General features: G+C 52.6%; 1 protein-coding gene across 1 annotated transcript; it reads left to right on the top strand.

Annotated features, from left to right (window-relative positions):
- The first annotated feature begins 50 nt into the window (after positions 1-50).
- Positions 51-24,230, top strand: CENPT (centromere protein T). Its single transcript, XM_068166552.1, has 12 exons — positions 51-154; positions 957-1,083; positions 1,997-2,090; positions 5,334-5,467; positions 10,785-10,818; positions 12,476-12,618; positions 13,033-13,425; positions 19,133-19,468; positions 19,887-20,016; positions 22,179-22,343; positions 22,995-23,099; positions 23,844-24,230. The coding sequence occupies exons 1-12, from the start codon at positions 98-100 to the stop codon at positions 23,965-23,967; spliced, it is 1,842 nt and encodes a 613-aa protein (XP_068022653.1). The 5' UTR covers positions 51-97; the 3' UTR covers positions 23,968-24,230.

The raw sequence follows: 24,230 nt of genomic DNA, 5'->3' as shown, positions 1-24,230 counted from the left end.
GGCGTCGCCGTCACGCGCTCGCTCGCGTCAGGCGCCGCTCCGCAGTCTCGCGAGAGGTGGCAGGCGAGAGGCGCGCGCGGAAACGGCCGTCGGCGCCATGGCAGAGAACCGCTCGGCGGCCCGCCGCGGGAACAGGCGCAGCGGGCGCCTCTCGGTGCGGGCAGGAGCCGGGCCGTGTGGAGGGGAGGGCAGGGGAAGAGGAAAGGGAAAGAGTGGGGGTGGGAAAGGGAGAGAGAAGGGAAGGGGAAAGGGAAGAGGAAGGGGAAAGGGAAAGGGAAGGGGAAAAGAAGAGAAGAGAGAAGAGGAAGAGAAGGAGAAGAGAAGAGAAGAGAAGAGAAGAGAAGAGAAGAGAAGAGAAGAGAAGAGAAGAGAAGAGAAGAGAAGAGAAGAGAAGAGAAGAGAACCCCCTGTGCCCGGAGGTCGTCGTTGTCTCCGACGAGCGCCTGGCGTTGCCTGCCTGTTCCCATTGGGTGCAAGGCAGAAGTGACGCTGCCGGAGTGGGGCTCCGGGATTCGGGGGCAGGGAACGTGCCCTAAACTGCCCCTAGCCTTTAGACGTGGAAGGTAGACCTTGCATCGGCTGCTCTGCAGACAGCCAGTGCCCTGGCAGCCTGGCACCTCCCGTGTGTTCTGTTGTCCCTTTTTTTTTTAGCTGTTTTAGGTCAGGTTGTGAGGGACCAAAGCCCTGGACTGCACTCTTGTGTCCCCTCAGGCTTGAGAGCTGCACGTTGAGACTCACTCGGGTGTCAGATCAGTGTAGTTGTCTGCTACCCAGCCCTGAAGTGGCAGCACTGTCAGAAGCAAACCTGCACAGTTGCTTTTGGGTGATTCAGAAGATGCTTTTTGTTGGCCACCTCGTGGGTTTGTTAGAAGGTGGGTGGTGAATGCTTTTGATGCCCAGGTTCACCTTTAGTGATGGAGGTATGACTTTGGAATTGCATGTCTGTGATTCCTCAGGGTGTATCTGACTCAGGAAAGAAGAATAGTTCTGGCAGAAGGAGCTTGGTGAAGCCCAGACTGACTGTGCTCCCTAACCCTGACGATGACACTCCACGGATTATGCTCAAGAGAATCGTCCAGACCCGTAAGTACCTTTTTATCTCCTTGTTTTCCCCCAGGCAAACAGAACAGAATTTTGGTTGGGACCAGGAGGTGTTCTTTTGGATCCTGCTAATCCCTGTTACGTGGAGCAGAAAGCCAGACCACTGTGACTGGTGTAAACAAGCTGCAGGGGTAGCTGGATGAGGTCTCCGAGACAGATCTTGTGCTGATTAAATGATAAGAAACTCTTAGTCTTCATGTAAGCCAGTATGAACAAGTCCTCTGCACTCAGTCTTATCCTGATGAGCAAGTGTCTCACCTTTGTACCACCCTGAGCTGTAGGATGAGGGCCTCTGGGGTTGACCTTAGAACAGTCTTCCAGTACCTGAAAGGGGCCTACAGAAAGCTGGGGTGGGACTTTTGACAAGGGCTTGCAGTGACAGGATTTGAGGCAATGGCTTTGAGCTGGAAGAGGGCAGATTGAGACTGGAGAGGGGGAACAAATTCTTGGCAGTGAGAGTGGGGAGACATTGAACAGGTTGTCCAGGGAGGTTGTGGTTGCCCCCTCCCTGGAGGTGTTCAAGGCCAGGCTGGATGAGACCTTGAGCCACCTGGGTTGGTGGGAGGTGTTCCTGCCCATGACAGGGGGTTTGAACTGGATAATGTTTAAGGTCCTTTCCAACCCAACCTATTCTAGGACTCTGTGTAAATCCCAGAGGCATGAGCTGTTGCAGACCTCAGCTTGGCTCTTCTGCAGCACATGGTACCTCCATGCCACCACTGCCTTTGTCAATGTATGTGCCAGCCTCCCTAGGAGTAGAACCCAGAGAGCTCTCACCAGGCTTTATTGTGAGCCCTGAATAAATGCAGTTTCTGGGATGCAGCATAGAATTTGCTGGACTTTGGCTTTCTTGCTGGATTGCTAATGGAAAGAAAATGTTTTGGTTTGTTGGCAGAACCACAAGTTTCACCTCTAGCACTTCAGATATCTAAGCATGAAAGAACAGAAGAAGTTCAAGCAGAAGTCCCCTCAAAGAGGGTTTCCAGCATGTAAGTAAGGTTTTCAGTCATTACTGTTGTTTTTCACAGTACCAGGGACAGCTACAGCTCCCACAGTGGGGCTGGCAGCAGAATTTGTCCACTTCTGAGTGACCAGAACTGTGTTTCCAGAAACACCTCTCTAGCTTTTAAAATGATACAAGAGTCACTGGGGCTGAGGGATTGAAAAGTAAATGCTGCAAGTTTGGGCGTAGTCCCCTTCTTACCTGCAGACAAAAGTACCTGTGCCAGGCTCTAAAACAGGAGCTCTTGGCTCTCCCTAAGGCTGTGTGCTTGGCCAGAACGAGTGCTGCCTCCTGTGCTCAGAGCACTGGCTGAAGTAGCTTTTGATGGTGTTGCTCCTTCTTGGTTGCCTTTGTTCTGGGCTGTTTGGGGTAATTTCCTTCCCTCAAGGATGTTTGGAGGTGAGGTTTCCCTGAGGCTCAGCTGCTTTTATTCAAGCTCCACCAAATAGTCCTGACTGAACTGCAGAGGCTGACTGCCACCTTGTTAGGAGGAGGGCCAGTAGTGGTGGTAGGGCTTAATTTGCTGCAGCCACTTCAGTCACAACACTTCTGCAAGTTCTGGCTTCCTGCAAAAGAAAATCTTGAAAATAATGTGATATGTTTTGCCTTCATGCCTAAACTTTCTGTGCTCACCATAAGCAAGGTCAGGTAACACATCCAGCTGTAGGCCAGTCAGTAGTGGAGTACCCCAGGGATCAGTGCTGGGCCTCATCCTCTTTAACATCTTTATTGATGATCTGGATGAGGGCATTGAGTTCATCATCAGTAAATTTGCTGATGACACCAAGCTGGGGGCAGGAGTTGATCTGTTAGGGGGTAGGAGAGCTCTGCAGAGGGACCTCGACAGGCTGGGCAGATGGGCAGAGTCCAAGGGCATGAGATTGAACACATCCAAGTGCCAGGGGCTGCACATCAGCCACAACAATCCCATGCAGTGCTACAGGCTGGGGTCAGAGTGGCTGGAGAGCAGCCAGGCAGAGAGGGACCTGGGGGTGCTGGTTGATGGTAGGATGAACATGAGCCTGCAGTGTGCCCAGGTGGCCAGGAGGGCCAATGGCATCCTGGCCTGCACCAGGAACAGTGTGGCCAGCAGGAGCAGGGAGGTCATTCTGTCCCTGTACACTGCACTGGTTAGGCCACACCTCGAGTACTGTGTCCAGTTCTGAGCCCCTCAGTTTAGGAAGGAGGTTGACTTGCTGGAATGAGTCCAGAGAAGGGCAACAAAGCTGGGGAGGGGTTTGGAACACAGCCCTGTGAGGAGAGACTGAGGGAGCTGGGGTTGCTTAGCCTGGAGAAGAGGAGACTCTACAACTCTCTACAACTACCTGAAGGGAGGTTGTAGCCAGGTGGGGGTTGGTCTCTTCTCCCAGGCAGCCAGCACCAGAACAAGAGGACACAGTCTCAAGCTGTGCCAAGGGAGGTTCAGGCTGGAGGTCAGGAGGGAGTTTTACACAGAGAGAGTGATTGCCCATTGGAATGGGCTGCCTGGGGAGGTGGTGGAGTCACCATCACTGGAGGTGTGCAAGAGGAGACTTGGTAGGGTGCTTGGTTGCATGGGTTAGTTGACTAGGTGGTGTTGGATGATAGGTTGGACATGATGATCTTGAAGGTCTCTTCCAACCTGGTCTACTCTACTCTGCTCTACTCTGCTCTGCTCTGCTCTACTCTACTCTTCTCTATTCTGCAAGCCCCTCACTGATTCTTCAGGAGTGGAAGGAACATCTGAGTTTTCTGTAGGTGTGGCAGCTTCTAGCTTCTTCATTTTTATTATTTCTTTTGGTCTTTAATTAAAAAAAAAGACAAGGATTGTTGTTTTAGTTCCTTGGGTTTGCTTGTTGTAGCTCTCAACTGTCTTTGGATGTGCCTCTCATCAGCCTTTCCTGAATGAGAAGCTGGTTGGATCTTAGCAGGGGGTTGCATTCCATATGTTAGCCGGTTGTTGAATTGCAGCATGTGGAGACTTTGTGTTTAATTTCTTCCTTCCTCACAACCTTCTTTCAGCTGAGCAGGACTTTCCTGATTTTTGGAGAGGCCCTGCTTGCCCTGGTTACAGGGAGAGATAGGAAAACAGGAGCCATTTTTCCCCTTGCTGCTTTGCATTTATTCTCCAATTATTATACCCCCTTCTGGAGGTGTCCAAGGCTTGGTTGGACAGGGCCATGAGCAGCCTGGGCTAGTGGGAGGTGTTCCTGGCTGTGGCAGGGGGGTTGGAACTGGATGATCTTCAAAGTCCCTTCCAACCCAACCCATTCTAGGATTCCACAAAATATCTGAGGGGTAGCTGTAAAGAAGAAGGTACCAGCCTGTTTGCAGTGGTGTCCTGTGATAGTATGAGGGGCAACGGACACAAACTGGAACCCAGGAGGTTCCATGTGAACATAAGGAGAAACTTCTTTGGTGTGAGAATGCTGGAACTGTGGGGCAGGCTGCCCAGAGAGGTTGTGGAGTCTCCTTCTCTGGAGATTTTTAGCACCCTTCTGGACACATTCCTGTATGACCTGCCCTAGGAGACCCTGCTCTGGCAGGGGGGTTGGACTGGATCATTTCCAGAGGTCCCTACCAACCCTTACCATTCTGTAATGCTTAGACTCTAAGCAAATGCTCTAAGAAATGGAACTTGGCTCCGTTTCTGAGTGTAGAGGGCGTGTTTTGTGAGGGGCAAAGACCCATAAAGGTGGTCCCCTTCCCATTCTGGCTGGGTTGCAGCCCTGGGTATTGCAGCAAAGGATCCAGAACAGCATATCCACTGAGTGCACTTGAGGACTCTGCTCAAGTTTCCCATGGCATGATGTGGAGCAGGGGCACCATTTCACTCCCTGGATGTACCATTCACCACAGGGGATTTGTGGAACTCCTCAATGAAGAGAGAAACCCCTTGGAAGCTTATTTCCTGATTCTGAGCCAGTGCCTGACTGGGACATTGGATGTCTGTTCCCTGTGCTTTGTGATACCTGATAGTGTTCCATGATGGTGATCCTTTCATTTGCACTGTAACCAGTGACTAGGAGAAGAGAGATGTGGAGCTTGTCCAAGTCTTTGCTCTAACCTACCCTTTCTCAACCCTGTGGTTGGGAATACACAGGTTTTGCTTCTGCTTCGACCCATTCCTGCATTTGCTGAATCGATCATCTCTCAAGTTCCTTCCTTCTGCAGCAAGGACAAATAATTTGTTTTTCAGGCAGAGGGGCCCTTCTAGCATAGCTGAATGGTGATAGGTTTGTGTTGGCAGGGGGGGAATGCAGCTGCCAGACCTGCTTCCTGAGGACACACAGGTCACCACTTTCCATATGGCTAAGAAGAGAAAGAAGTTCAGCATTTCTGAATTTGAGAGCGCGGCAGACCGACGTCTTCCCCAGAACCAAGGTAAGGCCACTGTCAAAAATGATCTGGTTCAGCATTGCCTGTGTTGCCAAACTGATTTTCTTCTGCTACAGTTTAGTTCTTAGGAACTTCTTGGCTGGGCAGTGGTGTGTTTGGAAGCAGGACTGCAGTGGTGCAGGGAGGATAGCAGAGGCAGTAAAACCCCTCCTATCAAAGGGAAAATGAGCCTTTGGCAGCCAAGTTACGGACTCTGCCCTGACTGTAACTGTGCCAAGAGCCCTGTAGCAGGCTGCCCAGGCTGTGGAGTCTCTGTGATGAAGAGGTTGTTAATTAATGAGCTTATTAAAATACGAAATATGGTAAATAATTTTAATTAGCATTATTAAGAGCCATTCTATATGGTTCTATTCTATATGCAGATTCTATATACAGATTCTAGTGCACGACTGTGAGATCTATCCCATAACTGGTCTTGTGTATACAATTTGAACTGAGAATATTTGCAGAATGAATTTCATTTAAAGGATGAAGCTACAGTTCTGCTGCGCCTGCTGCCAGATGGCGACTCGCCAAGGCGCTTGCGGCTTTAACTATCTCCAGGAGGAGTTACAATGTCAGAAAGTGTCAGGTGGCTAGGTGCAGGGTTTTAAACTGAACCTTAGCTTGTGGAGAACAGGAGAAAAGATACACAGTGTCTTTGTAGCTAGTTAGGCTGCAGCTGGCTGCTCCAATCTGGGGATGGGCTCCCAGGGCTGAGGCTGTGGCTGAAGCTGCTGGCGGGTCTACGATGGGGTTTCCCTCCGGATGGCAGCGGTGGGGGCAGCCTTCTCCTTCTGCAGCAGTGGCAAGGGAGGAGATGCAGACTTTTACTGGTCAGCAGATTCCCTTGCAGGGCTCATGTGGCTCCCTCAGAGCGGCTTCCTGAACAGGTGTCGTGGGTTGAGGGGAAGGCCTCAGCCTTCTCCCCCCCACAAAGTGAAGGGAAAAAAGCCACAGCTAACCACAGCCGGATGAGCCAAGGAATGTGCTATATTCACAAGCAGTTTAGGAAATGCAGGGTATATGCACACAATTTACCGTATTTACAATATATGCACAGAAATATACAGCAAAGTAACACAGGAATGAGATTCCCCTCCTCCAGGGGGAGGAGGGTTCTCCCCCTGTACCCCCTTCTCTCCCCTTTTTCCCCAGAGAGGGTTAGAAAGAGAGGAAAGGAGCAGTTGTTAATTAAAAGCAGTTATAAATTAGAGCAAAATGTTAGTAGGTTTGCAGGCCTCATGCTTATCAGTCCAAGGTCAGTCTGGCAGAGAGCCTAGAAGCCACAAGCTGCGAAAAGGGCAGAGGGAAAAGTGCAGACTGAGAAAAATCCCAGTCGCATTCAAAACTTAAACTTGCACTCTACCAATCCACCAATGAAATTCGTTTAGACCTGTCTTTTGTTTATAAAACATTCAGCCATGGTGTCCCTTTCTTAAAGGCATAGCCTCAAACGGTCACAACAGGTTTGGGCTGGCAGCTGGTGGAGTGGTCCCTTGCTGCAGTGGGTGGAGCGATGGTTCCCTGTGGGCGGGCTCAGATGTCTCTGATCCTGCGCTGTGATGGGCAGGACCAGGCCCTTCCGGGGTCACAGTATCACAGTATAACTTAGGTTGGAAAGGACCTCGAGGATCATCGAGTCCAACCTATCAACACAGACCCCATGACTAGACCATGGCACCAAGTGCCACGTCCAATCTCCTCTTGAACGCCTCCAGGGACGATGACTCAACCACCTCCCTGGGCAACCCGTTCCAATGACGAACGACTCGCTCGGTGAAGAACTTTCTCCTCACCTCGAGTCTAAACCTCCCCTGGCACAGCTTGAGATTGTGTCCCCTTGTTCTGGTGCTGGTCGCCTGGGAGAAGAGACCAACCCCTTCCTGGCTACAACCACCTTTCAGGTAGTTGTAGAGGGCAGTGAGGTCACCCCTGAGCCTCCTCTTCTCCAGGCTAAACAATCCCAGCTCCCTCAGCCTCTCCTCACAGGGCTGTGCTCAAGGCCTCTCCCCAGCCTTGTTGCCCTTCTCTGGACATGTTCAAGTGTTTCGATGTCCTTCTTAAACTGAGGGGCCCAGAACTGGACACAGGACTGAAGGTGTGGCCTAACCAAAGCAGAATACAGGGGCACAATGACTTCCCTGCTCCTGCTGGCCACACTATTCCTAATGCAGGCCAGGATGCCATTGGCCCTCTTGGCCACCTGGGCACACTGCTGGCTCATATTCAGGCAGCTGTCAATCAGCACCCCCAGGTCCCTCTCTGTTTGGGGTCGGCCCATGCTTCAAGGTGGTTGGGGCTTGGAGCTGGCAGGACTCTCTCTTGTGGGAGTCCTGGCTTTGAGTTACCCTGGGGTTTACAGGGCAAGTGGAGCAGGCACAGGTGGCAGCTCCTCTTCTCCCGCGATGGAGTGGGGTCATGCAGGATGTGGCTGGGCACTGTTCCAGCTTTTCCAGGCTGCCACACAGGTTCTGTGGCTCACTGTCTGCTGCTTTATGGCTGTGGCAGATGTTTGGATTGCCAAGATTTGGGCTAGTCCCTTCCCCAGACTGGGTCAAAGCTTACCCCTTGGGGGTCGGTCCCTCTTCCTGCTGGTGAGGCTGGATATAGCACTGGCCATCTGGAGCTTCAGCAAAGGACTCTCTTTGCGGGCTCTTGGGTCTGGCTTCTCTCTGTGCAGAGCCGTGTGGTTTGCTTGCCTGTGCAATGAGAAGACTTGCTAGCAGTAGCTATGGAGCTTAGTAGCAAGGGCAATAGTGCTTAGGTAAAGAGAGCTTACAAAGCTCAGGCAAAGAGAGGCTTGTTTACAACTTGGGGTAATACTTGTAATACAGGTAATACAGCCTGTGGTGGTTGCACATTGGTGTTTACCCCACAGAAGGCAGGTAGTGTTGTTTGCGCCCTCTGAATGGCCCTGAGGTCTTTGTTCCCTTCAGCCCTGGGCTGAGCACCCACTCCAGAAAGGAGGGTGGAAGGGGGAATGTGGCCAAACATGTGGGGATATGCTTTACAGTATTTGGGGCATAATTCTGGGCATTTGGTGCCTTCACCACAGTCTTCTCTGGAGAACTTCCAAACCTCCCCTGGCCATTGTGACCCTGGGAAAGCTGCTGTCGTGCCCCTGTCTGAGCAGGATGAACTGGATGATCCCCAGAGGTCTCTTCCAGCCTCCACCAAGCTGAGATTCAGGGATTCTTGAGTGTTTTTCCAGCTTTGAGTTTTGAAGTGTCTCCAACAAGAGCATTCCAGAACCTTGCAAATACAAGCAGCTGCACACTTGTTGTTGCAGTTATATCAGATAAATGTTAAAGCTCTTGTTGGACAAGAAAGGGTCTTGTAGTTTTAGGAAAGAACTAACATCTTCTGTTGGAATAAGTCTTCCCTTCAAACATAAGTTTGCAAAAGGGATGATTTTGATTTTAGTTGCAGTTTAACAGAAGCCTCACCATGGTTTAGGTCACCTGTTGGCAGCAGGGCATGGAGGGATCGAGGCTGGGATTCAGCTCCCAACTGGAGAGACTGGTATCTCACCTGGTTCCAGGTGTTGTGTTCCTTCTGTACAGGGGGTAACTGAAGTCCTGCTGAAGGGCAGGGGAGGTCTAGTGAGAGAAAGTCTAGGCAGAGGGCTGTGCAGGGTGGCTCAGCTCACCCTGGAGCAGACAACTGTTTTGTTCATTGTTCTTGTCTGTGATGGCAGTGTAGGTTCCTGGGTTTGTGTATTCTCATTTGGAGCTGAATCCAACCCCAAATCATCTGTGGTCAATGAATGGACTTGTGCATCCTCAGCCTGGTGTTCTGAGGTGGGAGCAGCCCTGGAATACCAGAGCATGCAGTGCATGCTCTGGTGTTTCCTGTGTGAGCATGATTATGCCTCTGCTCTCCAGGTGTTCAACAATTTGGACTCTGTGAGTAGAAGAGCTTTGAGTTGCAGTTCACCATCAATCTGTGGAGTAGTTTCCTGTACAGGAAAAAAAGCTTTCAGATACTCCACTGTTTGGTTTGGGTTGCTGAAGAATGGTTGTGTTGGAGGCCCTAACTTAGCATCTTGCTGTACTGTAGTAAGAGTAGTACTGAATGAGGGCATATGACATACTGACTGTTCTTTGCCAGCTGGCACCCAGGCACCAGCGGTGTGCCCCAGGGATCAGTGCTGGGCCCCATCCTCTTTAACATCTTCATTGATGATCTGGATGAGGGGATCGAGTCAGTCATCAGCAAGTTTGCAGATGACAGCAAGCTGGGAGCAGATGTTAGTCAGTTAGAGGGCAGAAGGGCTCTGCAGAGGGACCTCGACCGACTGGACAGATGGGCAGAGTCCAATGGGATGGCTTTCAACAAGTCCAAGTGCCAGGTGCTGCACTTTGGCCACGGCAATCCCATGCAGAGCTACAGGCTGGGGTTGGAGTGGCTGAGAGCTGCCAAACAGAGAGGGACCTGGGGGTGCTGATTGATAGCTTCCTAAACATGAGCCAGCAGTGTGCCCAGGTGGCCAAGAAGGCCAATGGCATCCTGGCCTGCATTAGGAATAGTGTGGCCAGCAGGAGCAGGGAAGTCATTGTGCCCTGTACTCTGCATTGGTTAGGCCACACCTTGAGTCCTGTGTCCAGTTCTGGGCCCCTCAGTTCAAGAAGGACATTGAGAGACTTGAAGGTGTCCAGAGAAGGGCAACAAGGCTGGGGAGAGGCCTTGAGCACAGCCCTGTGAGGAGAGGCTGAGGGAGCTGGGGTTGTTTAGCCTGGAGAAGAGGAGGCTCAGGGGAGACCTCATTGCCCTCTACAACTACCTGAGGGGTGGTTGTGGCTGGGAAGGGGTTGGTCTCTTCTCCCAGGCAAGCAGCACCAGAACAAGAGGACACAGTCTCAAGCTGTGCCAGGGGAGGTTTAGACTTGAGGTGAGGAGGAAGTTCTTCACCGAGCGAGTCGTTCGTCATTGGGATGTGCTGCCCAGGGAGGTGGTGGAGTCCCCATCCCTGGAGGTGTTCAAGAGGGGTTTGGATGTGGCACTTGGAGCCATGGTCTAGTCATGGGGTCTGTGTTGATAGGTTGGACTTGATGATCTCTGAGGTCTCTTCCAACCTTAGTGATACTGTGAAGTGTTTTATTGGTCTTCCAGATGTTAGAACTCTAACAGGCAGCTCTGAAACACAGAGCAGGTCTGAAGTGAACCTGTCACCTTTCTCTGTTCTTGGCCAGGTAGGACTTTGGGGGGGATTGTAGATGTAGAGAGAGGGAGAGCTGTTGGGTAACCTGTAGCCTGTGGTGCAGAGGTGGGTTCCTGGCTGGTCTCACTTCTCAGCTCATGTCTCTCCATCTCTTTCTAGCTCGGTCAGCGTTGGACAGCACTGCTTTGGCTCGGTGAGTTTCACCTCATCTGGCTGTCCTAGCCGTGGCTGCTTGATTCATCACCTCTGCAGTGAAGCACAGTTTAGATGCCTGGATCTGTGACAAACACCTTGGCTAGCACCAGCCCAGTCCTCTCCCATACTGGTGGTGGAGTTTGATGGTGTTGCTCTATGTCCCTTGTGCTCTTCAGAAGCTGTGGATCTGTGATGTGTGCCCAAGTTGGTCTAGCTTGTCTTGCTGCTACTGCTCCTCTTTGTATGCATTAGGGGCATTCATATTCTCTTTGCATTCTCATATTTCCAACCAGAAATCAGTACACAAAGCTCCTTAGAGTGTTGTCCCAGCCTGTTCACTGCACCTATGCAGTCTTTAGCCCAATCTTTCTGGACTCAAAAAGGATTTCAGCAAGTCTGCGAACTTCTTTTCTTGTGTTGCCTGTGTGCTTTGCCCAGCCAAGATTAACCCCTCTCTCTGCAGCCCTTGCCTGTGCCCCCCCATGCCTGTGGCTGCACTCTGCACTTCCTTTCTTTGAATCCTTTGGGCTGCCTTGAGAGAGGGGCAGGAGAGGGCTGAGATGGCCAGTCTCTTCAGGATGCAGAATTTGGACGGGTAGACGCAGCTTTTCTCACCCTGCAACTCTGATGTCATCCAGAGGACATCTTTACACTCAAACATTTGTTCCTTCCCCTTCCCCTCCCTATTTTGTTGGGGGGTAGAGGGGTGTTGTTATTTAAAGCCTTTAAAATTCCTGAGCCTTTTGTCAGCTGTGCTATTGCAGCCCTCTTCAGGCAGGAGGATGCCAAACAGTCTGGTCCTGCCCTGTGCTACGTGTGCTGAGAAGAACCTGCAGATGAGCTGGCACTGAACACTGCCAGCCCAGCCCCAGCCTGTCCTGGGTTGATCCCCAGCAGTGGTGGCAGCAGGGGCAGGGAGGGGATTCTGCCTCTGCTGTGCTCTGCTGAGACCCACCCCCTGCAGTGCTGGGAGTCCTCAAGCACAGCACAGACAGGGACCTGTTGGAGCAGGGCCAGAGGAGGCCACAGCAATGCTGGCAGGGCTGGAAGGGCTCTGCTGTGAGGCCAGGCTCAGAGAGTTGGGCTTGGTCAGCCTGGAAAGGAAAAGGCTCCAGGGAGACCTTCTGGTGGCAGTGCTGAAAGGGACTCTAAGAAAGCTGGGACAGAGTTTGGAGCAGGGCCTGTTGTGCCAGGCCAAGGGGGGATGGTTTGAACTGACCAAGGGAGATTGAGAGTGGTGGTTGGACTTGGGGATCTCAAAGGCCTCTTCCAACCTCAGCAGTTCCATGGCTCTCTGATTCTAACACACCCAGCACACTGGTGGCACTTCAGAGCTTTCTGTCTCTCATGCAAAGCTCTGACTTGTTGTTCTCATTGTCTGAGGTGGGCCCTGACTTGATGCCAGGGACAACTTCTGGTGGCCTTGCAGTGCTGGAATGGACTTCCAGGAGAGCTGGGGAGGGAGTTTTTACACAGCTATGGAGTGACAGCATGAGGGCAATGGCTTGGAGCTGGAAGAAGCTGTGTTTGGGGACAATTCCTCCCAGCTAAGGGATTTGTGAAGTGTCCCCTGTTAGTGGCACTGTGTCTGCAATCTGAGGGTAAGAGGGCAGTGTGCAGGTTGTGGAATTGTTTCTCCCCTCCCCTCTGTGCAGGTCTCTCCATGTGTCTGTGGGCTCCCTGGTCCCTGCAGACCTGGCTGAGGAGCAGGGCCTGCAGCGGAGGCCGAAGCAGCGCAGAGCCATTGACCTGGAAGCCTTTGAAGCTGGAGTGGAACAGAACATGCTGAACAGAAAAGGTCTCTTCTGCCTTCTTGTTCTGTCTTGGGAGGGAGGGAGGCCCCTTTGGCAGGTGGGGTTTGAAGCAGTGACTGAAGTGTGGGCTGTATTTTACCATGTCAGGGCTACTGGCATGTTCACAGAAATTCAGTGGGAGGCAGGATGGGAGTGAGACTCCTGCTGCAGCTTTGCTTCTATGTGCTCAAACATGTGCTCCACCCAGCCTGGAGATCTGCAGCACAGGAACAATTTAGGTTCACATTCATAAGTCTGGGTACTGGGAAGACAGTCTGGCAGAAGAGGTGTGTGGAGAGTGAGTAAAGCTTGGCTGTGGCTAGTTTCCACACTCTGCAAGCCCTGGGAGTAATTGTGTGTCCTCAGGACCCACAGCAGCTTTTCACATCAGTCTTGTTTCACAACTTCTCTCCAAACAGCCCAGAGCCACCTCGTGGACTCACAGCTGGGGATGCACACAGGCGATGCAGAAATCATGCTGAGTACCACCAGGCTCTTTGTTCAGCCCCAGCTGGATGAGCACAGCCACAATAAGCTTTCTCCTCTCCAACTTTTGGATTCTAAAACCTCACCATGGAGAAACAAGGATTCTGGTGCAGCTCCAGAGGAACTGAGGTTGGGGAGCCTGGTGTCCAGCGTGGGCACAAGCGACAGGCAGCTTCAGTGGCATGCTGAGGACTTAAGCCTTGACCCTGAGCACAGTGACAGAGTGACTCCAAAACCACCTCCAGAACAGCGAGAAGATCAAGATCCCTCTCAGCAGAGTAACCCAATGGAACAGCTTTCTCTTTCAGAGGAGGTGGTGGCTGCCTGTGAGTACTATGAGCTAGGACTTGGGCTTAGCAGGTGTCACCTGAAACCACAGAATGGTTGAGGTGGCCTTTGGAGGTCTTCTATCTCCTTTCCATGGCTTGGACAGGTCCACCTAGAGCAGGTTGCCCAGAACTGTGTCCTGGTGCCTTTTACACATCTCCAGGGTTGAAGACTGCAAATCCTGGGCAGCTCCTTCCACTGCTCAGTCACTCTCACAGTGCTTCCTTCTGCTCAGACAGGGCCTCTGGTGCTCCAGTCTCTGTTGCCCAGAGGCACTGCTAACCGGAGTCTGGCTCTGCTCTGCGCTCTCCCTTCTTTAGCTTGGAGAAGAGGAGACTGAGGGGTGACCTCATTAATATACATATGTGAGGGGTGATTGTTGGGAGGACAGACCCCAGCTCTTCTCAGTGGTGTCCAATGATAGGACAAAGGGCAAGAGGTGCAAGCTGGTCATAAGAAGTTTCACATGAACATACAAGCCCTACAAGGAGAGGCTGAGGGAGCTGCTGGGGTTGCTTACCCTGGAGAAGAGGAGGCTCAGGGGAGACCTTATTGCTGTCTACAACTACCTGAAGGGAGGTTGTAGCCAGGTGAGGGCTGGTGTCTTCTCCCAGGCAACCAGCACCAGAACAAGAGGACACAGTCTCAAGCTGCACCAGGGGAGGTTTAGGCTGGATGTTAGGAAGAAGTTCTTCATAGAAAGAGAGATTGGCCATTGGGATGTGCTGCCCAGGGAGGTGGTGGAGTCACCATCCGTGGAGGTGTTCAAGAGAGGATTGGACATGGCACTTGGTGCCATGGTCTAGTAGTCATGAGGTCCTGGGTGAAAGGTTTGACTTGATGATCTCTGAGGTCTTTTCCAGCCTTGTTGATTCTATGCATGTGTTCAGTAGTTTCCACCGTGAGCCTTCTCTCCAGGCTGAATAGTTCCAGTTCTTTCAGCCTTTCCTCCTGGGAGAAATGCCTCATTATCCTGGTGGCCTTTGATGGACTCTTTCCAGTGTTGTCTCATCCTGCTATAGGGGAGCCCAGCAGTGACACTGTAAATTGGTCACAAATAAGGTGAGATAAGGAGACAATGTGCAGGAGCTGTAGACTGTTAAGAGGAGTCTCAGGAGGTTACTAGTCTAGGTCTTCACCCTAGTGAGGTCATTTCTGTGTCACAGCTAATGCCTTCCCTTTCTTCAGAGCCATACAAATCCCTGTCACCTCCCTGCTGCTTGCCTCCCTGCTCACTGTACCAGCACTCTCAAGTCCTGTCACTGGCCAGTTTTCCCTGCTGTCTGACCTCTCATTGCCCTGTAAGCACCTTGTCCTAGCTGTGCAAATGGGAGCATGTTTCCCTCATGGTGCACAGACCCAAGGTATGGTTGTAGCCCCCAAATGCTCTCTTTAGTCACCCTAGGGCAACCAGCCAGGATCTGCTGTGCTAAAGAGGTTCATGCAGGTCTTCAGTCGAAAGTCTCTTTGCTTTCCATCAAGTATGGACAGCCAAAATCTCTTTTTCATTGTAGTTTTTCTATGATCCTTTGTCAGGAGGGCCACAGAGGGGTGGGTGTGCTGGTGTGGGATGCTGCTGAAGGTATCTGACTCTTGCCATGGAAAGCTTAGAAATTAATAGGATAGGATAGGGTAGGATAGGATAGGATAGACCAGGTTGGAAGAGACCTTCAAGATCATCACGTCCAACCTATCATCCAACACCACCTAAACAACTAACCCATGGCACCAAGCACCCTGTCAAGTCTCCTTCTGAACACCTCCAGTGATGGTGACTCCACCACCTCCCCAGGCAGCCCATTCCAATGGGCAATCACTCTCTCTGTGTAAAACTTCCTCCTGACCTCCAGCCTGAACCTCCCCTGGCGCAGCCTGAGACTGTGTCCTCTTGTTCTGGTGCTGGCTGCCTGGGAGAAGAGACCAACCTCTGCCTGTCTACAACCTCCCTTCAGATAGTTGTAGAGAGCAATAAGGTCACCCCTGAGTCTCCTCTCCTCCAGGCTAAGCAACCCCAGCTCCCTCAGCCTCTCCTCATAGGGCTGTGCTCCAGACCCCTCACCAACTTTGTTGCCCTTCTCTGGACACCTTCCAGCAAGTCAACCTCCTTCCTAAACTGAGGAGCCCAGAGCTGGACACAGGACTCAAGGTGTGGCCTAACCAGTGCAGTGTACAGGGGCAGAATGACCTCCCTGCTCCTGCTGGCCACACTGTTCCTGATGCAGGCCAGGATGCCATTGGCCCTCTTGGCTGCCTGGGCACACTGCAGGCTCATGTTCAGCCTACCATCAACCAGCACCCCCAGGTCCCTTTCTGCCTGGCTGCTCTCCAGCCATTAGAATCAGTGTTGGAGGAGTGCTGCACCATGCCCTGCCTCTGGAGGGTTTTCTGTGGCAAGGTGGCTGGGAAAGGTTGTTTTGAAAGTACAAGAGATGAACAGACAAAGGTTAGTTGCCCTGAAGGATCCAGTGGCAGGGACTTCTAGGACAGATGGGTATATAGGGTGGAAAAAAGTGTGAAGAATGTGCAGAAGGGACCTGGATCAAAGGAGAGGAGAGGAAGGGATGGGGGCAGATGGTGAAGCTGCTGCAGTCTGTAAGCAATCCACAGGATGGTGCATGGTTCTGCTGCATCAGGGGGAGCTGATCACAGGGCTGCTCCTCAGTGTGAGCTGCCAGCTACTGGCAAGGACTCTCCCAGCTGCTTCTCAAGATAGCTGTGACCTCCCTGAGCTGTCCCAGGGACCAGAGAACACTTGGTGCTGTGTTCCCCTCTCTGCTTGGCTGGTTTTGCACTTAGCAGGAGCTGAGAGAAATGTGCAAAAGATACTTGGGGCACATTAGTGCTTTTGATTTCTAGCTGTTAATAGATGGAGCTCATCTTTGCCATCCAGCTCAAGCAAATGCTTGGGATCTCCACTCACCCTAAAGCAGAAGAGTTCTTCCAGCATGCTTCTGAGAGAAGTTTTGTCCCTTATAATTGAAGATTTAGAGGTAAGCAATGCAGAAGAGGAGCTGCCTGGTGCTGTCACCCCAGTGCAGCAGGAGCACATGGACAGAGAGGGTAAGACATGCTGGCAGGGAGCTGGAGGATCTGAGCAAGGCCAAGAGTTTCTCAGGTGATTTGCAGGGTGAAAGGAGACTTCAATGTACAATAGATGCTGGAGACGACTTAGTTCAGGTGTATTTCCAGACCAGCTTTCTAAAAGCTCTGCCTTGCTTCCCTGCTTCCTTGTAAGGGTTTGCTTTGTCAAGGTGACTGCCAGTGGAACAAAGGTTCCTAAGTTTTAGTGGGTCCATGGTGCCCCTGGCCACTCTGTATCCATTTTAACACCAATGAATTCAGCCCTGGTGGCTGTTACCTCTCCAGTGCTAACCAGTGTCTGGAGAGAAGGCCTCAGAGGTTAGAATAGAACAGAATTAACCAGGTTGGAAAAGACCTTCGAGTCTTCAAGTCATCAAGTCCAACCTATCACCCAACACCATCTACTCAACTGAACCATGTCATCAAGTACCTCATCCAGTCTCTTCTTAAACACCTCCAGCCATGGTGACTCCACCACCTCCCTGGGCAGTCCATTCCAGTGACCAATCTCTCTTTCAATGAAGAATTTCTTCCATCCAGCCTAAACCTCCCCTGGCACAGCTTGAGACTGTGTCCTCTTGTTCTGGTGCTGCGTGCCTGGGAGAAGAGACCAACTCCTTCCCGGCTACAACCTCCTTTCAGGTAGTTATAGAGGGCAATGAGGTCACCCCTGAGCCTCCTCTTCTCCAGGCTAAGCAACCCCAGCTCCCTCAGCCTCTCCTCACAGGGCTGTGCCCCAGACCCCTCCCCAGCTTTGTTGCCCTTCTCTGGACACCTTCCAGCAACTCAACATCTTTCCTAACCTGAGGAGCCCAGAACTGGACACAGGACTCAAGGTGTGGCCTAAGCAGTGCTGAGCACAGGGCAGGATGAGCTCCCTGCTCCTGCTGGCCACACTGCTCCTGATGCAGGCCAGGATGCCACTGGCCTTCTTGGCCACCTAGGCACACTGCAGGCTCCTGTTGAGCTGCTGTCAATCAGCACCCCCAGGTCCCTCTCTGCCTGGCTGCTCTTCAGCTACTCTGACCCCATCCTGTAGCACTGCCTGGGGTTGTTGTGGCCAATGTGTAGAACCTGGCACTTGGATGTGTTCAATCTCCTGCCCTTGGCCCTGCCCATCTGTCCAGCCTGGCAAGGTCCCTCTGCAGAGCCTCTCTGCCCTCTAACATATCAACACTTGCCCCCAGCTTGGTGTCAGCTGCAAATTTACTGATGATGGACTCAATGCCCTCATCCAGATCATCAGTAAAGATATTAAAGAGCACAGGGCCCAGCACTGATCCCTGAGGGACACCACTAGTGCCTGGCTGCCAGCTGGATGTGGCACCATTCACCACCACTCTCTGGGCTCAGCCTCCAGCCAGTTCCTCACCCAGCTCAGAGTGCTGCTGTCCCAGCCAGGGGCTGACAGCTTGGCCAGCAGTTTGCTGTGGGGGATGGTGGCAATGGCCTTGCTGCAGTCCAGGCAGACCACATCCACAGCCTGCCCCACATCCCCAGGCAGTCTCCTGGTCATAGAAGGAGATCAGGTTGGTCAGGCAGGACCTGCCCTTCCTAACTCCATGCTGGCTGGGCCTGATCCCTTGGCCATCCTGTAAGTGCTGTGTGATTGCACTCATGATGACCTGTTCCATGATCTTGCCTGGCACTGAGGTCAGGCTCACAGGTCTGTAATTCCCTGGCTTGTCCAACTGGCCCTTGTGGATGGGCATCACATTGGGCAGCTCCCAGTCATCTCAGACCTCTCCAGTGAGCCAGGACTGTTGAAAAATAATGGAGAGTGGCTTGGCCAGCTCATCTGCCAGCTCTCTCAGCACCCTAGGATGGATCCCATCCGGTCCCATGGACTTGTGGGGATCCAATCAGGTAAGCAGGTCTCTAACTACTTCCTCCTGGATCACAGGGGAACTGTACTGCTCCCTGACTCCATCTGCCAGCTCAGGAGGCCAGTTGTCTGGAAGACAACCTATCTTGCTATTAAAAATCGAGGCAAAGAAGGTGTTAAGTACCTCTGCCTTTTCCTCCTCTTTTGTTACAATATTCCTCTCCATGCCCACCAAGGAGTGGAGGTTGTCCTTGCCCTCCTCTTGCCATTAATGTATTTATAGAAGGACTTTGTTGTCCTTCACAGCAGAGGCCAGTCTAAGCTCTAAATGGGCTTCTGCCTCTCTAATTTTTTTCCTACATGACCTAGCAACATCCTTAAACATTTGCTGGGTTGCCCTCCCTTACAGCAATGTCAGCAGCAGCCTGGGCCTTAGCCCTTCATTTCTGGAGGAGGGCAAGTCATACAAGCTCTGCTTCCACAGGCACACTCTGCTTTCTCCAAACCCTTTTGCCTTAGAATGAGGGGGTAAAACCTGCCCAGCTTAAGGGGGTGACAGGTGTTGCCCTGTTGTTATCCAAAGCTTTGGGGGAGTGCACACAAATTCCTGTGTTGTGTTGAACTGCAGACTTGGACATCCTGAACTCTGGACTCCAGTTCAGGATCCTTTTCAAGTCTTATTGGCAGCTGATCCCTGGGGACAGTGCTGTCAGCACTGGCAAGCTGGGTTTTGTTCTCAGGAGTGCACTGCAGCTTTGGCTGTGCTGCTTGTTTCAGGAATGGTTTTTCCTGCTTTGTAGCTCCAGAACTTGAGATTACCATGGGTGGTGGAGCTGAAAATCTGGGCAGACCTTCTCCAGCTCCTTCCTCTGCAAAAACTGGGATGAAGCCCTTAAAGGAAGATAAGCTTGAGGACCAGGCTATCATGGTAGAATTGGATGGTCTGGAAGAAGACCCTGCTGTGGATGAAGGTGAAGACCCTGCTGTGGATGAAGGTGAAGACCCTGCTGTGGATGAAGGTGAAGACCCTGCTGTGGATGAAGGTGAAGAGCCTGCTGTGGGTGAAGGTGAAGACCCTTCTGTGGATGAAGGTGAAGACCCTGCTATGGATGAAGGTGAAGACCCTGAGAGTGAAGGTAAGAAAACTGTTGTGGAAGAAAGCCACTGGAGAAAAGTTCCCCCACTGTCCCTCAGTAGATGAACTGACAAAGTGTTCAGTCCACCAGAGAGTACAGAGGAAGGTGCTGGCTGCTTTTCCTAGGGTCAGACTCTTTAGGTCCCCTTTAGGCACCTAGATGCTCCTGTACTGCTGGTCCAGCAGGAGGCTGGTGGGCTGGAGCTGGCAGGAGGTGTGTGTGGCAGGAGCTGGGTGGGTGGAACTGCAGCAGCCAGCTGCTGAGCTGCTTCAGGATGCCCTGAGGCCCCAGCATGAACACAGGCAATGTGGCAGTTGCCCAGCTCTGTGGAGAGCTGCTGGGCTTCTGTCTGCTGCTGGAGCACTGCTTGCTGCAGGGACTCTGGAGTGCAGTTCCCCAAGTCCTCTTTTGTTCTCAGAGGTCTCCCTGCGGACGCCCTCGTTTGTCCGTGCCGCAGCCTGCCAGCCACAGCAGTCAGCTCCACTCCCTGCCAGACCTGCTGCTCCCAAGCTGTCATCTCCATGTCCTGCAAAACCCTCTGCTGCCAGGTAAGTGTCAGCCACCTTCAGCTGTGGCCTGGCAGAGGTGTGGGTGTAGGTGCCGGGGGAGGGAGCTGAGCCCAGCTTGGGCAGCTCTTCTGTGCTCTGGCAGACGCGGCAGGGAGTTGGTGGCCCTGAAGTCCTTAGTTTGTTCACTGCCAGTTCTCTCTCTGCAGTTGTCCTATTTGCTTGTGCTGAAGCCCAAAAGCTTTTCCTAGGAGTCTTGACTGAAGCTGTGGCAGTGTGGTACAAAGATGCCCTTTCAGAAGAGGGAGATTGGCAGGTTATGTTTGACTGGTTACATGAAATAACACATCTGTGGTGATGTCGGAGCCTAAAGCTGTGTGCTGGGGCCATGTGCTGAACATAAAATGAAGCTCCTCCAGAGGCTAAAGATGAACCTGTCCTCTGCATTACTCCTAACTAATTCATTAGCATTTTGTCCGCCTCTTGACTGCAAATTGGGTGAATCATAGACTCCCAGACTGGGTTGGTTTGGAAGGGACCTTGCAAGGCCACCCAGTCCAGCCCCTGCAGCCAGAGCAGGTTGCTCACAGCCACAACCAACCTGCCCTGCAGTGGTGTCAGCCATGGGGCAGCTCCCGCCTCTCTGGGCAGCCTGGGCCAGGCTCTCCCTACCCTCAGTGTCAAGCATTTCTCTCCACTCTCAATCTCCCTCTTCCAGTTCAAACCATCCTCCCTTGGCCTGGTACAACAGACCCTGCTCCAAACTCTGTCCCCAGCTTTCTTGGAGTCCTTTTCAGCGCTGCAAGGCTACCAGAAGGTCTCCCTGGAGCCTTCTCTTCTCCAGGCTGAGCAGCCTCATGTGATGATGCTGTGTGCTTCACCAGAGCCCCTGGCAGTGGCACTAACACTGGTCCTGGAGTTCAGGAAGAATTTTCCAGTCCATGTGGGCAAGAAGGCCAATGGTGTGCTGGGGTTTCATACCTGGTGATGTTCACTGCTGAAGTATTTAGGATCTGGGGCAGGGAACCAAAGAACTTTTGTCTCTTGAGAGGTGGTAGATGTCCCCTCCCTGGAAATCCTTACTCAAGGGCTCTTTGAATTTATCTTACCATGGTCATGCTGCTGGTCATGTGTCATGCAGAGGTGTGTGGAGCCAGCATCTTTGGGCATGAGGCCTTTCTGCCAAGGTGCTTCATTCATTGTCCTGCTGGACAACAAGATGCCCATGAGCCAGCAATGGAGTCTGGGATGCATCAACAGGAGTGTGGCCAGCAGGGCAAGGGAGATTTCTCTTACTATTCTGCTCTGCCCTGGTGAGGCCATACCTGGAGCCCTGGGTCCAATTCTGGGCTCCCCAGTTCCAGAAGGACAGGGAACTGCTGTAGAGTCCAGCAAAGGTGACCAGGGCACTGGGACATCTCTTTTAGAAGGAAAGGGTGCGGGACTTAGGGCTTTTTAGTGTAGAGAAGAGAAGTCTGAGGGGGATCTCACCAATGCTGATCACAGCTCCAAGTGAGGGTGTCAGGAGGATGGGACCAGTCAGAGGTGTCACCAGTAACAGCACAAGAGGCAGTGGACACCAACTGGAACATAGGAAATTGCATCTAAAGCAGGAGCTTCTCTGCTTTGAGGGTGCTGGAGCCCTGGAGCAGGATGCCCCTGCTCTGGTGGGGAGGTTGAACTGGATGATCTCCAGAGGTCTCTCCCAAACCCTGTCATGCTGTGATTGTTTTGGAGCACCTGAGCCTGAGTTGCTTCTCCCATCCCAGCATGGTTGGGGTTGGAAGGGACCTCTGGAGACTATCCAAGCCCAAGCCCCCTGCTCCACCAGGGCACCCACAGCAGCTTGCCCAGGGTCACAGTGGCCAGCGGGCTTGGAAGCTCTGCAAAGAAGGAGACTCTACAACCTTTCTGGGCAGCCTGCTCCAGCACCCTCACACCAAACAAGTTTCTCCTGTTCAGGTGGGTTCCAGTTTGTGCCCTCTGCCCCTTGGCCTGTCCCTGGGCCCCACTGAGCAGTGTCTGGCCCCATTCTCCTGACCCCTGCTCAGGATAGTTCTTAGCCCTTTACATTCAATATGAGGTTTGCCCAAACTCAGCTTGGTGCTCTCTGCTTGTCCCCTGTAGTTGCTCATCTGACCTGTGAGTAGTCTACTTCCCAGTGCCCTGGTTTGAGTTGCCCTAAGTCTTGGTACCTCCCAAAGGTCTTCCCTGCAGCCACTGCAGGCTAAGCTGGTTGTGAAGAGCTCAGGAGCATCACAGAGGCGACCTCGCGAGGCTGGGATTGTAAGCAGTTGGGTGAAGAAGGTGTTCAGCCACTATGCCAAGATGCCAGTGACCAGAGAAGCCTTCAGAATTGTGGAGAAATGGTAAGCAACAACAAACTGCTGCTCCTGCTCTTTGTAGGCTTTTCATCTCTCTCCTAAAGCAGCCAACGTGTCAGGAGTGCTGCAAGCTGGCAGCGAGCAGCTCCTGTGCAGCCTGCTGCACAAAGCTCATCTGCTTCACAGCCTGCTGCACAAAGCTCATCTGCTTCACAGCCTGCTGCACAAAGCTCACCTGCTTCACAGCCTGCTTTGATTTCCTAGAGCACTAACTGTTGAGGTTGGAAGAGATCTCTGAGATCACCAAGTGCAGCCACTCCCCCAGAGCTCACACTGCCACCACTGCTGCTGAGCCACCACCACTGAGCCACCTCCCTCAGCACCACATCCAGGCAGCTTTAAATCTCTCCAGGGGTGAGGGCTGCACCACCTCCCTGGGCAGCCTGGGACAGTGCATGACAACCCTTGCTGGGGAGAGATTTTTTCCTACTGAACCTCCTCTGGCACAGCCTGAGGCCATTTCCTGTCACTTGTTGCATGAGAGAAGAGACCAACCCCACCTGGCTCCAGTCTCCTCTCAGGGAGCTGCAGAGAGCAGTGAGGTCTCCCTTCAGCCTCCTCTTCTCCAGTCTAAACAACCCCAGGTCTCTGAGCTGCTCCTCACAGGACTCAATTCCTTCCTTAATCCTCCCTCAGCTCCAAGAGATACTTCAAGCAGCTAAGCAACGACCTGGAAGCTTATGCCAGCCATGCAGGGAGGAGGACCGTGGAGATGGCTGACCTGGAAGTCCTCATGAGGAGGTAAAGGGTTGTTAGAACCTGGAGTGGTGTTTGGTGCCCCAAGACTGCTGTGGCCAGGGGGGGTGTCAGTGTTTCTAGTGAGTGTGGTGTGCTGGGATGTGCTCTGTCACTTGGCCTCCTGTCCCAGGAGAGCATTTGGAATGTGGGCTTTGTACTCCAGGATGATGGTGGTGCAGGGTTGGGAGTGCAGGAGTTGTCTGAGGAGCAAGAGGAGGGGGATATGTGTGCAAGGTGAAGGGGTTGTGGCTGGGAGGTTAGTGGTAGAAGCAGCAGAGTGATGGCAGGTGTGAGGCTGGGCTGCAGCATCTGCAGGCCTGAGGCAGCTCTTGACTGTGAGTGCTTGCAGCTGAAGTGGTTCTGAGCATTTCCACCTGTCCTGTTGCCTGCCCTGGCCACCCCCTACCAAACCTCAGAGCCACAGCACCACTTTGGTTGGAAGAGATCTTTAAGATTGTAGAGTCTAACCATTAACCCAGAACTGCCAGGGCACCACTCAACCACCTTCCTGGTCCTCCTCTGGACCTGCTTCAGCAGGTCCATGTCCTTACTGTGCTGGGGGCTCCAGAGCTGGGCACAGTACCCCAAGTTGGGTCTCACCAGGGCAGGGGGAATCACCTCCCTCGACCTGCTGCCCAGGCTGCAGGAATGGCACTGCAGAAGCACTTCAGAACTTCACTCTGCTGCAAAGGTTGAGTGAGAACCCTCCTCACTAACTGCTCTTCCTCTGCTGTCCCTTCTGCACAGACAGGGGCTGGTGACAGACAGAGTGCCGATGCAGGTGCTGATAGAGCATCACCTCCCTCTGGAGTACAGGAAGCTCCTGATCCCCGTGGCAATGAATGGAAACAAAGTGATCCCCAGCCAGTGAGTGTGCCTGTGGGGCTGGGAAGGTGGCCTGCTGCCAGAGCCTGCCTGGAGGTTCTCCTGTAGAGCTGCTCTGCCTGATGGGTCTTCACCAGTAAGCAGTGGGGCACTGACGGTCATCGATCCCCTGAGCTGCTGCTGTGGCTGTCCCAGCAGCCTGCTGGATCTCACCAACTGATGTTGCAAGCAATTTGCCTGACCTGCCTTTTCTGTGTTACCTTTGAGCACTTTTGCAGCTCTGGTGAATAAAATGTTCTCTGTCTTCTG

This window comes from Melanerpes formicivorus, unplaced genomic scaffold (genome assembly GCF_026170545.1).
Source record: "Melanerpes formicivorus ecotype bairdi unplaced genomic scaffold, bMelFor1.0.p_v2 SCAF_102, whole genome shotgun sequence".
Classification (NCBI taxonomy): domain Eukaryota; kingdom Metazoa; phylum Chordata; class Aves; order Piciformes; family Picidae; genus Melanerpes; species Melanerpes formicivorus.
The sequence above is the reverse complement of the archived record's forward strand: the minus strand, read 5'-3'. Positions and strand labels throughout refer to the sequence as shown.